At 34.7% G+C, this 14,823-nt stretch overlaps 1 protein-coding gene across 1 annotated transcript in view; it reads left to right on the forward strand.

Moving 5' to 3' along the window:
- Positions 1 to 14,823, forward strand: part of PAN3 (poly(A) specific ribonuclease subunit PAN3) — a 78,950-nt gene that overhangs the window by 18,973 nt on the left and 45,154 nt on the right. Inside the window, exons 3-5 of the mRNA XM_018070939.2 lie at positions 2,668 to 2,734; positions 4,695 to 4,765; positions 6,846 to 6,908. Coding sequence (XP_017926428.2) covers positions 2,668 to 2,734; positions 4,695 to 4,765; positions 6,846 to 6,908 — 201 coding nt within the window. The remainder of the gene's footprint in view (positions 1 to 2,667; positions 2,735 to 4,694; positions 4,766 to 6,845; positions 6,909 to 14,823) is intronic.

Consider the following 14,823-nt stretch of genomic DNA (forward strand, 5'->3'; position numbering starts at 1 on the left):
AAAATAGTTCAATGCTATTTGAAGAGATTGAGAAGTGTTATTTAAAATCAAAGCTGCATTCCAGAAAACAAAAATAACCAATAGTACTTTTTTGTTCTTTTAATTTTTATTTTTCTTTCAAGACCTTTTCAACCTCACTTGTTAGGAAATCAGACACATTATGGCTAAATGCTTTTGGGTGCAGTGAAAATATTAAAACAGTTTAAAAATCCCTTACTGATTACTTGCAGGTCTTCTGTGAATAACGTTAAGGTAAGAAGCTTGTGCATGTGTAATAAAAGTGAGCAAAACAAAAACCTCATGAATATGGTGGAGGTCTTTAACCTCATTCCAGGTACAAGCAGTTGTTAAGGCAAGAGCTGCCCAAGATTGGCGAGACATGCTTTGGTTTTTCGGAATCCTGATTCACATAGAAAACATTTGCACCTTGAACAAGACTTGACTTTGTAAGAGCACAGTTGATGTTCCTAAACTTTGTTTGCACTGTGCTTTCACAATCCAGAACAACGTGCTCTTGCAGTCTCTTGCGCACACTGTGTGTTTTCAGTGATCATCATGTCAATGCTGGTTTTTGTCATCGCAGTCACATCACTATTCACGTTAGAAGTCTGTTGGTTGAATGTTTAACTCCTGTACTCAAGGATGTAGTATATTGATGGCAAAGAAGTGCTTGGTTCCAAGTTTAAGCCATGTCCTTGACCACCTTTTGATATGAGTTCTCAATATCATATTTATTCCTGTTTTGACAGACCATTACCTTTTACATTAAAATTATTAATAAATCTGGTATTATAAATAGACATTAATACTATTTATCTGAATGTGGACAAATTTTGTGCAAATCTGAAAGGTTCCCTTTAGGAAATTTCTTCCTAAACCCCTTTGTTCTATGAGGATCAGTGTGGATGTATCAAATGACAAAAAGAAGATGCATAATAGATATGCTTTTCAAGTATTTGTGAAAAACTATTTAACTTCTTTCCATTGCTTAGGAAGGGAATATGTAATATGATTAGCTGAGCTACTGTAATCCAGAAATGATTTTGATGTATTTTTATTTTGATGATGGTGAACAGTAGGTTGAGCTTCCCTGAATTTGGACTTTTGTCCAAATTGTTAATTTAGTGTAAGTCTCTCAAATTGTTACCATCTTTTGTAAAAATAAGTAAACTTTGTTTCACGAGAGGCATGCTTTTTGTTTAAAGTATGTGTTTATCACTTAAGCTTTTAGTGAGATTTACATTGTGTAAGAAAGAAGTTCAGTATATTTAGGAGCATGAGACAATTGATATCAAAATAAGGAAAGAGCACATAACAGACACCTTCCTTCAAGTCTTGAAGAAGCTGAAGGGTTACATAGTATTTACATGTGTAAACATTCCATGTAAAAGCTACTCTGCACAATCTATTTGGGTTTTTTAGATATGAGTGTTAAAAGTTGCAGCTTCTGATGAAGTTAGTGATGCTATGAAAACTGCAAATGTTGAGACACTTGAATTGCCATAGATTTACACTCCTGCCATATTGAATAGCACTCCAGCTTCTGTTTGTTCTCTTGCCAAAATTACTCCAGAATATTGATCTTTCTGGTCAACAATTAGATGAAATGGCATTGAAGTAATGCAGTTCTTGCCCTTTGCCACCAACATAGAGACTGATCATGGAAAGAAGTAAGCATAGAGAACAACTCTGGTGACCAGTTTTGAGTCAGTCTGTGTCTAGACTACTAAATTGAACTTGCCTGGAAACTTTCCTTGATGCTTAGGGCCAGCTGGCACAAAATGGCCTGTTTGTGCTGGTGTATGCTCACCCACGAAAGCAGAGTCTGAGTGCAGACTGTCTATTTGTGAAGGGTTCTCAAACCTTTTCACTGCTGAATAGTGCCTGGAAATTGGCTGGGAGATTCTGGGTTGATGTGGGCCAAAAGCTTGCCAGGGAGTATTTTAACAAATTACTTGTTGTCTCTCTTAGTGATGAAGAACACTTCCTGACCTTGCCTCCCTTTCCTTCTCATGTTTGTGCTTCCTGTTGGAAAACTGGTCAAAGACAATAATAAGCAGGAGTAAGAAGACACTTTTAAACTTCACTGTCAAAGCAGCAGTAGCTCTTAGAGCAGCACTGCTTCACTTCGTCTAGTTTATTGCTAGGTCATATCTCTAGAGGAATGTAGGAGAAGCAGGTGGAGCCTAGGAGGAACGTTGAGAGGCTTTCAGATGTCCTGCTGACTTGAAAGAATTGCATGATTTTGCTGAAAGGTTTCAGCATTCATTTTTATTTTTAAAAAGAATCTATCAAATACTTCATTAATTTGAATATTTTTTGTTGGGGAAGTTTCATGTTGTGATGATACTGTATCTTAAAGGGAGGAGTTATTTCAGGAGTGCAGTGTGAAAGAATGTTTAAAGGAGATAAGTAATTGGCTTACCTAATGTTCTGACAACATGTAGGAAGAGAACCATAGGTTTGGTAGACCCTCCCAATTTAGAAGAAATTAAAGAAGATAGTGTTTTGTTTTAATATACTTAGAGTATTTACTAAATGGTGAATAATGCACAGGTTTCATAGTCTGTTCTTAAAACTTTCTAAATGTCATACCCAATGCCCTCACTTGATCTTTTTATAGTTTTATTTTACATGTACACTTTTGTCTTTTTTTTTTTTTTGCAGAGGATGACAAATAGCAGCAGCTCCCCTAGCCTTCTCAATGACAGTGCCAAGCAGTATGCAGGCCATGGTAAGTACTTCAAAAGTAATACATGTAGAAGTGCGTTTGGAAATTTAAGAGATTCACTTTTGCAAAATTGACACTTAAGGAAATTTTATTTGTCCCCTGGTTTGATTTGAGGTGCAGTAGAATTTTTTTTTAACAAAAGTATAATGTATGATTACTCTTAATACAAAATCGAAGTGGTACTGAACTCATAAATTTTCATCCTTCTCTTTGCTTGGGAGGGGGAGTACTAAAAAAAAATCATTATCAGTCCTGTCACTTGAAGTGAAATGCTAGTTTGGATATCCATTGTAAAGCACTGATAGCTTAAGCATTTATGTTGCTTCACCATAGTATCCCTTTCATTGTGCTTCTTGAGTAAATTATTGTGTAGAATTAATGTACAGGTGTTTTCCCTTAAATTTAGGGTGTATGGATTTTGTGAAGTGTGTCACACAATAGCTGGTAAAAATCAACTACTGCAAGCAGTACTTTACATCTTATATTTTTTTTCCCTGCTATGGGGAACATGGTTTTCAACTGAACAAAATGTCTCAATAGTCCAAGCCTACATACTCACTAAGTTATTGTGCAGGGTATATTGAGCTTTATAATGTCCTCTTCAGAATCACTGCAGATTATTTCATCTGTAGCTGTCAAATTAAGTTCCAAAGAAGAGGGTACTGCTCCCTTATGGCAAGGGCATTCATTTAAAATAAATTTCTTCTTTGAAAATTGCTGTGTAAATTATGTTCTAGAACTCCATTTGCATGTCCGACCCTGCAGCTAGTCTACTTACTAGATTTATAATTTTTTAAGCATGCTAGTAACTACTGTAAAATGAACTTGCTTGAAAGTCAAAATTTGTGGGAGTTTTCTTTTTATTCTTCCTAGTTTCTTTCCAGGAGCCTTTGAGATTAACTCTGCTTCTTTTGTCTCACTGGACGATTAGCTATTCAAGGCATTGGAGGTCTCCAGTTTTAAATGCAGTTAGTTTAATTGTGACAGGCCAAGTAGTGGTGGTGATGCATGTGAAGGAGAGAAACCAGACTGACTTCTGGAAACCATTTTAAATTCTGATGTCTCTAAGATCCTTTCCCCACCTCCTCCCTGGCCCTGTCAAACAGTACTTCACTTGTAGAATTACCCTTTTATGGAGTATTTATTATGGGTGAAGAAAGTGTTTCATGAAAACACCAACGTTTACAACTGGCAGTCATCTGCTAATTTGGCAGCTCTGTCCATGCAGTTTGGAGTTTTAAGTTGCATGTATTATTGTTACACAGTTTTTGGTACTTCAGCTCTGGAAAGGATGCACAGGGACAAAGAAAAGCAATAAAAAGTTACTAACAGAATGTAGACTTTTGCTACCACTGGTTCTGATTTAAATTTGTGCAGAATAATGATAAGACAAGCAAAATCCACATCACTATTTTTAAGACTATTAAACAGAAGGTTGCAAATTTCAGGTAACTGAAAATCATAGAATCATAGGAATCTTTAGGTTGGAAAAGACCTAAGATAGATCGAGCTGTTATCTCAGCACCGCCAAATCCACCACTTAACCATGTCCCTCAGTGCTACATCTACACAATATCTCTGGGGATGGTGACTCCTGTACTTCCCTGGGCAGCCTGTTCCAGGGCTTGTTAACGCTATTTGGAGGAGCTTCTGCTGAATTAGAAACACTCTGTTATATTATCTACAGGATTAAAAATGACATGCACATGTAAGTAGCACTTACAGCAGGTTTTCTGATCAGATGAAGGCTTTGAAATGTTAGGTGGACTTTAAATAGTGTCAACAGCAATTTAACTTACTGAATTCTGCTAAGGAGCAGCATTTCAATTAGCTTTGTCACAACTATTTTTATCTGTACTGAAATAAGTTAAAAAGTATAAAATTTCTTTAAATAATAGCTATATATATGTGTGTGTACATATATATATATATATAACATGCTGGTTTTACATTCTTTTTATAGATCCACTGACTTCACCAAATTCATCCTTGTTTAATGACTTTGCTGCCCTCAGTGTGTCTCAAAGGAGGAAGGTAGGCAACAACTAAATCTTAAGTAGCATATTTGTCTGTCAGTTGACAGGGAAGATCTGGAATAACTTGAAATGCTACCTGAAAGAAGGATGATTCTTCTAATGTTCTTAGATTTATTTTCATATGTCACTGCTGATATAAATAAGATCTTACCTACTTCATTTTTTGCTACATCAGATCAGACTACTGCTGCTATTAAGAAATATTCCAGGCGTTTGTAAACTGAGGTTTATAAGAATTCTTTGAATATGAAAATTAGTACATAGCCCATTGAATTTGAAAACAAATAACTTTTATTCTACTAAAGGACAATGACCTCAAGCCTTTGTGGCAGCAAGTTCAAAATATGTTAAGAATCATTCTCCCATTTATTTGTACACTATGTGATAATAATTATAGCAGTTTGAAATGCATTTAGTTTAAAAGACATCCTGATATCATTGGAAAGCTAGAGTTTGGGGGTTTTCTCCTCCCACCTCTAATCTGTATTGAGAAATCTTTCCTTTGCTGAGGGCTAGATGTCATCTTCAAACACCTTTGGCCTGCAGCAGTGCAGATTGTGGTACTTTCCTCTTATACACTTAGAAATGCAGTGGCTGGAATAAAAGACAAAAGTTTGATTACAGCAGAGTCCCTTCTCATTTTTGTGAACGGTTGCTTATCAAAAAAAGACATTATCTTGTCCCAACCAGTTACTAAGTTTTGCTTTCACTGATGACCCTCATATTTTACTACTTATTAGCCACATTATCTTGAACTTCCCTGTAGTAAATGAAAGCAAGCTACATCAGCATACTCTGTATCATTCCTGCAGGCAAAGATTGAGCTTAAAGATAATTACTGTGGTTGGCCCATCACACTGTTTCGTAGCATTTAAATGCTGTTGTAGAACATTAATTTTCTAATACTATGATGTATCCAAACTACATGGAATATCTGCATTGCTCTTTTCCTTAATGCCAGTATAGTACACTGGAAGTTGGATGTAAACAACTGTAAATGTGTTGCTTATCCACTTACTGAGGCTGGTAAGAACAAAACTAATCATGTATTCCTTTTCAACACAATCTGCAATAACTGATATATATACACACATATGTATGTACCTGTGTGTAAATTTGTGTTTGTGTATAAACCACCTGCACCAAAGAAAATGAATTATTATACAGAAGTACTGCAAGAGTGAATACTGCCTCTAAAAATCACTTCAAGGCTAATTAAACAGTACAAAATTAAAACAAACCAATTCATGTTTGAGTGTGAATAACTCAAAGCTCAAATACTAATTTCTCTGTGTTTTCTGACTTGGTCCCTTTTTTTCCCCCAAGAAAAAGGAGCAAATTAATTCACTTGCTGCTAAAATACTATCAAGAGTAAGATTTATCTGTGAAACTGATTACTAGTTAATATTTCAGACATAGCTGGCATTAATTGAAAGAGGTTTGTGTTTTGCTTTGCATGTTAATTTTTTGCTTATTATGACTGGTATTTTGTAATGTATGTTTGTATTAAAGGTTGTTAAATACTAGCAAAGGGGAGGTTTTCATATGCTACTACTTGAGCTATTTAAATCTAGGCATCCAGGCTCCCTCTATAGTCAGCAGAGAGAGATGAGCAGCTTAAAGAAACATTCAGCTCACACTGAGGAAAATATTTTGGAAAAGACCAGATATCTGTGACTGCTTTAAGTGGGTAAAAATTGATGGCTAAAGTTATAAGAAATTAATTACAGTTTTGTGACTGACTGACTTTTACTACCAGCCAATATGATGCAAATAGTCACAGATGTAAGTTCTTCATATTTTTAGTATTTTTTTTTAGTACAGTGTTCAAATTGTATTAAGTGATTTCCATAAAAGCACTAAATGATGGAGTGCCAAGTATTTAAAAAATTGTATGATTCCCCCCACCTCATTAGAGCTTGAACAATGTGATTTATCAGGCAGTGCTTGATGCCTTTTGTATAAAGGGAGCCTTGGTGACTAGTTCAAATGTAGGTGTTTACAACATCTACTGTTTGAAAAAACTTTCATTTTCTTACTAAGAGCCCAAGTCTAAGGTTTTGTTTGTTCTGAACTAGCTGGCAAAACCAGCATTTCCTTCGTTTATCACTGACTTGGAGGACAGATATAATACAGTCTTGGTAAGTGAATAAAGAGCAATTGCTTTCCTTTACAAATTAGAATTGTGATATTTTAAATATTTTAAAGTATTAAGTTATTTTCAACTATGTAAAAATTGCATGCTTGTGTTGTGTAGAACTGTGAATAGTTTCTGTAAAAGCATATAATACATAGCTGTGTTAAGCAAATTTGATTGTCTCTGGATATTGCTGATCATGTTATACTGGCAGCCCTTAACAATGGGCAAGCCATGTGGACAAATATTTGATATCAATAAAATATTAAAGATAAGACTTGATGATTGTAGTTCATCATAGAATATCCTTGCTTTTAATTAGACAGCTTTTTTGAAACTAGTTACTGTGTCTGGGCTGTTTCATATGCTTTTGAGTGTTTTGATGTTTAAAGACATTCTACTTTCTGTTTAAAAAGTAAACATAGTCCTTGAATTTTTATGAATGTTTTTGAGGTAATTATCTCTGTTTAGAAATTATTAAACTGCATTTCAATTTTAGATTTCAGGAAAGCTAAGATTACTATTTAAAGACATTTTTATAGGATACTTAAAATGAAATCAAAGGAGCTAAGTATTTCTGTAGATGGAGCCTTGGTGGAGGTTCTGTCAACTGTAAAACCTTCTGGATTTACTGTCCGGTTGTTGTAACTCCTCATGCAGTAAGACAAGCAACCTTAAAGTGAATTTCCTATAAGAGATTTCCGGGTAAGTATTAATCTACAGTGCACAAATAGGATTTGTGAAGCATGGAACAAAAGCTAGACTTAGTAATAGACTAACACACTTTCCTAAGAGTAACGATATCATGCTTACTTCATTTTTCTTCAAACACATGTTATGCTTGTTAAAAATAGGGTGATATTCTGAACTTGAACTTCTTGGGTGTTTTTCCTAAATTGACTTTAGCCATTATGTAGAAAAGCGTGCTCTGCTAAATCCAAAATGATCTGGCTGGAAAAATCTTTGCATTCACTTTGGTGGTTCTGGTAAACAGTTCTTAAAAACATATGCGACATAACTGATCAGAATCTGTTGCCAAGGATGTGACAGCTTAATACACTAAAAAGAAAATGTATTATGAAACTTTTGTTTACATTTGTTCTGAGACTGTTGCCACCAATCCAGGCTAAAGGGTTCCCCTACTTATCACTGGTCAGCCTCACAGGATAGTGAAAAGCATTGCTTTTGCATTTTACTTTTTTTCATACCTTCAATCCTCATGAAAACTGAACTCTTATGAAAAGTTTCTAACACTGACTTATTGCCATTTCATTTTTTAATTGTTCAGTCACATCTAGAGGAGGTCCATTAAGGTGAGAATGGCTTCAGTTTACAGGCTGCAAGGGGTAAACCAAGTGCTGTAGTGAACAACTTTAAATACAATTTTAATGCTGCTTTTTTTGTATTTTGAAGAAATTTTCTTTTCTAGAACACCTTCCATTGGTTTTAGGTGAGTAGAAGCCAGGACAGAGTCTAAACTAGATCAGAATGGAAAGTATAGGAGAGATTAATTGAAGTTCACCCAGAACAGGGTGCTGCTGTTTAGTGCTATGGAGATCTACAGCAAGTGAGACTAGACAGCAGACTTATTTCTGCTGATCAAAGTGAATTAATTAAATGTGCACAGAAAATTATTTGAAACAAAAGACTGCCTAGGCTCCATAAATGCAAGCTTTTTAATGAGTACAAAGAGAGTTTGCCCTCTCAAGTTAAAAGAAAACAATAATGCTGACTTCAGGTCCTGTGGAAACCAAATTCTTAGAACCTTAATGGTTGCTATTTTATTTTTGAGTGTCCTGCCTTCCATCTAGTTTTGTTACCTGTTAGGAAGCTGTATTTCTCTCCAGCTTCCTGTTTCCAGCTTTATTTTGACACCTCTGGTACCTGATCATTATATGGTTCACTGGTGGTCATTGAAAAGCTGTATGTGCCATGTTTTGTCTTGCTGTACTTACCTTTAATGAAAGTGTACCAAGACAGTTGTTTCATCTTTAATAACGTCCTGCATACCATCTCAGGAGCATGAATCCTGTTCTGATAAATTGAGGGGTCATTACCAACCATCACATCACTGTGTTGTAAATGACAGAATTATGGCCGCACAGATTTTATTGTACCTGGGCTAAATTTATATTTCAAATCTTAAATTTTCCTTCTGGGATTATCCACCCCTACTGCAATAATAAAACATTACAAATTATAAAGCATGCAAAAAAATGTTGTTGCAGGAATGTAGAAAGACAGACTATATTTTTCTAGAAAAACTAATAAATGTTTGTAGGTAGTACCATGATGTAAAATGTGTTTTAAGGATATGATATAATCTAATCTGGTTTACATTTTTCCTTGGAATAGTTAGTTGTTGGAATTGTTCCCTAGTTATGTGCTCTTGCTCTCTTTGTTATTACTATGTAGTTAAGTACATATTTTTCATTTTCAAGTGTGACATGAGAGAATATATTATTCAGATTTATTTATTTATGATTTAGTGATCATTGTAATAAATAAGAAATCAAATTATTAAAGGATTTCCTTTTAGAAATATGTAACATTTTTACAATGTTTGCTGCCTCGTACTGCTGTGTATTTGAAGGCAGTTAACTACAGATGTAACTAATATGCAAGGTACTTTTGTTTATATTTACAAACTTTATTTGATTCTCTCTAGGCCAAGGTGTATGTAGTCTTTAAGAGTGATTTGCAGAAAAATAATTAAAATATTTTAAACTTGTGCACATATTTGTTGAAGTCACTGTACAAATATTAAAGCAGCTAGAGAATATACCATTTTTGAGAAATCATATGGTGAGTAAAGAGTAAAAGTTGCACCAGTCTTTAGCCTGCTTACCTGTATTTTTGGTTCTTAACGTGCATAATTTTTCCACTTTTTTTGTAAGTAATGTAAAAATTTCTGGCCTATTAACAAAGAGACCTTTAAACATTGGGAAAAAAAAGAAAGCTGTTGTTTTCTCACAGAGTGCTCCTTTAGCAATGGAGTTTTTGAACACCTGGTTTTCCACCAGTTTATTTCAGTTCAACAGGTGGTATTAATTTATTAGTAAAGAACTTCGTCAGCATTACTACATCTGTGCCAGGCTTTAGCTCTTGTGATAGTTTGTACTTCATCCAACCTAACTAGGCTGCAAAATTGGTGAGAAAAGATTTGACTTAGATATGTTAGTTTTTCTCCTTCTGAATTTAAGATTTGCATGCCTTCAGCATGTGAAATATACCTTTTTAGTATGTACTCCTGAAGAGTTTTCCTTAGCTATAGTTTAAAATGTGTGATACAATACCTGATCTGTTGCATCTTTGACTCTAAAATTTGTTTAAACCAAGAATGGTTTTTTTGCTGTGATCAGATATGTTACTCTGGAATAAAATCTATTTCCATGTTAAATGAGAAATGTTAGGGGTTTTATGGATAGAAGATGGCACATTTTAGTTTTCTTTGGGCAGAAGAATCATTTTTGTTTGTTTCTGTATGATACTTTTCAACTAGTGAAAGTTTTACCCCCAGCCAAACCCAGGTTTTCGTGAACAATTTCAAAAAAAGCGTTCCAGATGGAAGGGTGGCTAGTCTGTTAAATGCATGTAATCTCAATGTATAGTATTAGAAACTTCAAAATTATAAACATATAAGCATTGTAAGTGTTAGCATACTACTATTCTTTTCTTTATAAGGAAAAAAAACTTTTTTGCCCAACAGCAAACACCAGCCTACTACACAATTGTTTTTAATGTGATGACCAGGCTCCTATTCCCTTTTTTTGTGGATCAAATGTAAAAAAAATTGGTTCCAACCTTCAGAAATTGAGATAGAGAAAACACAGATATTGTTTGCCTCTCTACCAGTGGGTAGTGTTATAAAAGAGAAGGAAGAGAGGGTGTTTTGCTTAGGAACAAACCCAGTCCATGTGAAGGGGTTTTGTAGCTCTGTTGTCCACAAAACTTAAAAAGTACCAAGTCGACTTCTCTCTTTCATATTTCCAGCTTGCAAATCTGTTAGTATATTCCTGGTGACTATACCTAATATTTAGGTGTAACATATTATTAAATCCAGTTATGGAGCTGTATTAATGAGTAAGGTGCTTCTTAGCTGATTTGTGCCTGTGTAGGGATTCTGCCTGGACTGACTTTTCCTCAATAACATATTGAAGTTCACATCTGTGGCTGGGTGTTTCAAGTACTTGTCTTATTCCAGCTAATAGGTTATGGCTGTTGGGTGAAAATATCGATAATGATACCAATGAATTTTATTTAGTTAGTTTTTAGTTTTCAAGGCATAGTAAAACAGAAATTGGTTCTCTTTCAATGGATTAGAAGCCTAGCTTTTAAATTTTAACCTCTTTTTCTAATGGTCTCTTTGCCATTAATTTTTCAAAAAATGAAGTCTTACAGAAGTCAACTTAAGATTGTACATATTGTTAAATTTTGTTCTAAGTAGTACAAGGAAATTGAGTTTGTATAGCTGATCTTTTCTGTCTGACAATATAATATTTTTTGTTAATTTATTTTTTTCTGTTTGTATGTGCAGATACAATCAACTCACTGTACAACAGATGAGCCTTAGCTAAATGCTACTGTAATGCCTTTTAACTATGGTAGTTTAACATAAAGCTGCTTTATTTAGCCTGTGATGGAGAAGGTTTAAGATAATTTCTATTTGCTTTGGTAGTAGATGCACACAGACAGCATTACCATAGCTCAGATTCTTGACAATACTTTAAAACTTAATAGCCTCCTCATGTATTTATATGCCAGACTTAATTGTGTATGTTTTGGTGTAGAATATGTCTTATAAATCAAAATTCAAAGCCTGCTAGAGGTAAGTGCATTTTAAGGAACAGAAATGTAATTAGGGACCAAAGTGATCCTGAAAAAAATGCTGTTGGAGATCTTCAGGGGAAGAAAACTTTGCAATTGTGTAGTTTGATTTATCAGCTTATCCAGACTTAAATACTACATGAAAATTATTAAACAGGAGGAGTCTTTACAGTTTGAATGTTTGTAAATATTTTCTTTTAAAATGTATTCCTCTAGGACAGCCTTATAATATCATACACCACCAGCAGGCAGTTTAATCTTGAATTAGAAAAAGGAAGTGTGGTGTTGCCAACGTCCATGAAACAGGAGGAGAAGGGAACAAAGACACTGTTAAACTTGCTAAACATGTTCCCAAAGTTCTTGTTGAATGAATGAAAAAAAAGTAATTAAGCTGACTTCATGAATACTTTCTAACGCGGACTACTTAAGTTACTCATCAGTAGTAGTGTTCTCATGTGAGATACTACTTAGGAAAGGCCTTCTTGTTTTTGGAGTGGATTTCTCTTGTTTCAAGTTTAATGTTTTTCAGACTTTGGGGGTTTATCCTTCCTATTAAGTGTACCAACCAATAGGTTCCTATCATGAATTGCTGGCAGCAGCTTGGTTCTGCAGGGCAAGGGTTATAATTACTAGCTATGGTTGAACTATTGCTAGCAATTAAAGGTAGTTAGCTGCTCCCTGCCTCATGTAAACATTGTCAGCCAGTAATTACTGCTGCTTCACACTTTTTTCCCCTGGAGGATTTGAACTCTTCCAGTAACGCTTTGTAATAATTTGGATTTTGTAGTTTCTCTGAGATTTTACTGGTTGTAGTTTAGCCTTTTCCATTTAAAAGAATTGTGATGATTTTGATCTTTTACAATTCAGTTTGGAACTTGTAACCATATTTGGAGTTACAGCCTAGTTTGAGAAATACTTGATAAAGGATTATGAAGTATGTAATTCTTCACCTTCTCTGCCTCAGAAAAAGTTCATTATGTTGAACTATGCCTTCATCTGAACAGTTTTTTTTACTCATAGAAAGACTTTAGGGAAGGCAAAAAGGCAGGTTTTTTTGTAAGCATCTAAGAGAAATTGCCCCCGTGCATAAAGATGGGTTTCTTAGTCCAGATTGTCATGTCTCTGTGTTTTAGGTAGATATATTTATGAGTTTAGATATATAAGTGCTTAAGCACTGTTGTGTGTTGCTTTATTTGCTGCTCTGTGCAGAGATCAGGGATGTAGCAAAGTTGATGCACTTATTCAAGCTGCTCAGTCTATTTGCTTTCTGTTCTGTTGAATCTCTCCCCTTGGTAGATACTGTGTTTTCTGATATCTTTTAAACTCAGATTGCTTTTCTAAGTCATGCCATTTTGCTCATTGAATGCTCAAAGAATAACTTTGGTCCAAATAGACTAAAATTTATTTCCAAATGTTAATATTGTTTATTCCATTTCCTAATGTCTGTCTAAACAATGAAATACTGACCTGGTAATCCCCTAGTGAAGTTTTACAGTAGATAATGAAAGTAAAATTTTACTTTAGTCCTACCCACTTTTTAGTTTCATTTTTTTATACCAGTAGGCCAAGAACTACTGGTATATGAGCTCATATTGTCTCTGTGTGGTTTTCAGGTTTAGAACTCACAATTGTTTGCCCCCCACCCTCAGTATGGTCCTTCATAAAGCCTAAGATACAGTTTCATCCTGTTGCCTGGAATCTGAATATCATTGGAACCAAAATAGCTGCCTTCCACCTTGGCTCAGTTCCTCTTTTGTTTTGGTTCTCCTTTTCAAAATATTTATAGACAAACTGTTATTATGGAGGATTAAAAGAACTCTTTATGAATGGAAATGTGTTTGGACACTGGGTTCCAATCTGGTAGTCTGAGGTTGACTGTACCACTGCTCTTGGTAGAACATGGAGAGAGATGGGAAAGCTTCCAGGAAAACTGTTACTCTTCATTATGTTATTTCCAATAGTCAGCCTAAGAGAAATACATGCTGCATTCAAATCCTACCCTCAAGTCCAACCTGACTTGTATATGTAGCTTCTCAGACCTTACAGCTTTGCAGTTTAGGATATTAGTAGTCTTTCTGATTTACTGAGATAAATTGCCCAATAGTTTAGAGTTTCTCCAGATAAACAACCAATATTTAGATTTACTGTGATCAGGTTTGCATTTGAACTACAGGAGGACTTTGTGCTACTCATCACATACTTTACCAGATTTCTAACTGGTATGGCAAAATTTAGTCTTATTTATTGTTATTAAGATTGGTTAAGTCCTCCATGGAATTGATTGCCTTTAGTAGTTCATAATCGTTGATGGTATCCTTGGGGGGCTTTTGTTGTTTTGTTTGTGGAGGTTATTTTTGGGGGGACGGAGGGTTTGTTTGTTTGCCTGAGTTTTTTTTAGGCAAATGAGCTACTATTGACTCTACTCAGTTTTAATTCTTTCCAAAGCTTTCAACCTAAAAGGCTTCAGGAAAGCAGAGGAGGAAATCTGTTTAGATTTTGGTTTTGCAACCATTTTATGGCCATTTTGTCCTGTGTTTTACAAATAGTTTGCGTGTGAGTGAGGAATCTTCTGCAATTAGATTCTTTCCTTGTTTATTGAGGAATAATTTTTAAAATGTATATGAAGGTATACATTGCTAAGATTTCTAAGGTGCCAGGTTAAGTAGATATCTGACTAAAGGTAAGTTAAGCTTTGATTGCATAGAGTGGTCTATATCCAGATGATGATAGTTGCACTTTCACATAAAAAATGCCTGAGTAAAACCCACAGCAGAAGAAAACCAGACCAACCCCTGAAATTTGGTCCAGTTGTTGATATAGTTGATACAAAAGGTTCTGGTGTAAATATGCATAGATGCTAAAACATTTCTTTTGGTGCTATTTACTGTCTAGGTAGCTACACATAGGTTTGAAAGCATAGAGAAATCTGGAAAACTTCTTTTGAAGACTTTACCTGTTTGAAAGTATTTAACATATTTTTTTTACGGTGTGCCTTTTAAATTTAATGTTCATATAAATAATTTTATTTGTAGAGATCATTGCCAATGTAATAGAAATGTCACTGTTATTGAGGTGCAAATAACTTCTGCATG

This window comes from Manacus vitellinus, unplaced genomic scaffold (assembly GCF_001715985.3).
Source record: "Manacus vitellinus isolate BGI_N305 unplaced genomic scaffold, ASM171598v3 scaffold_2_pilon, whole genome shotgun sequence".
Classification (NCBI taxonomy): Eukaryota; Metazoa; Chordata; class Aves; order Passeriformes; family Pipridae; genus Manacus; species Manacus vitellinus.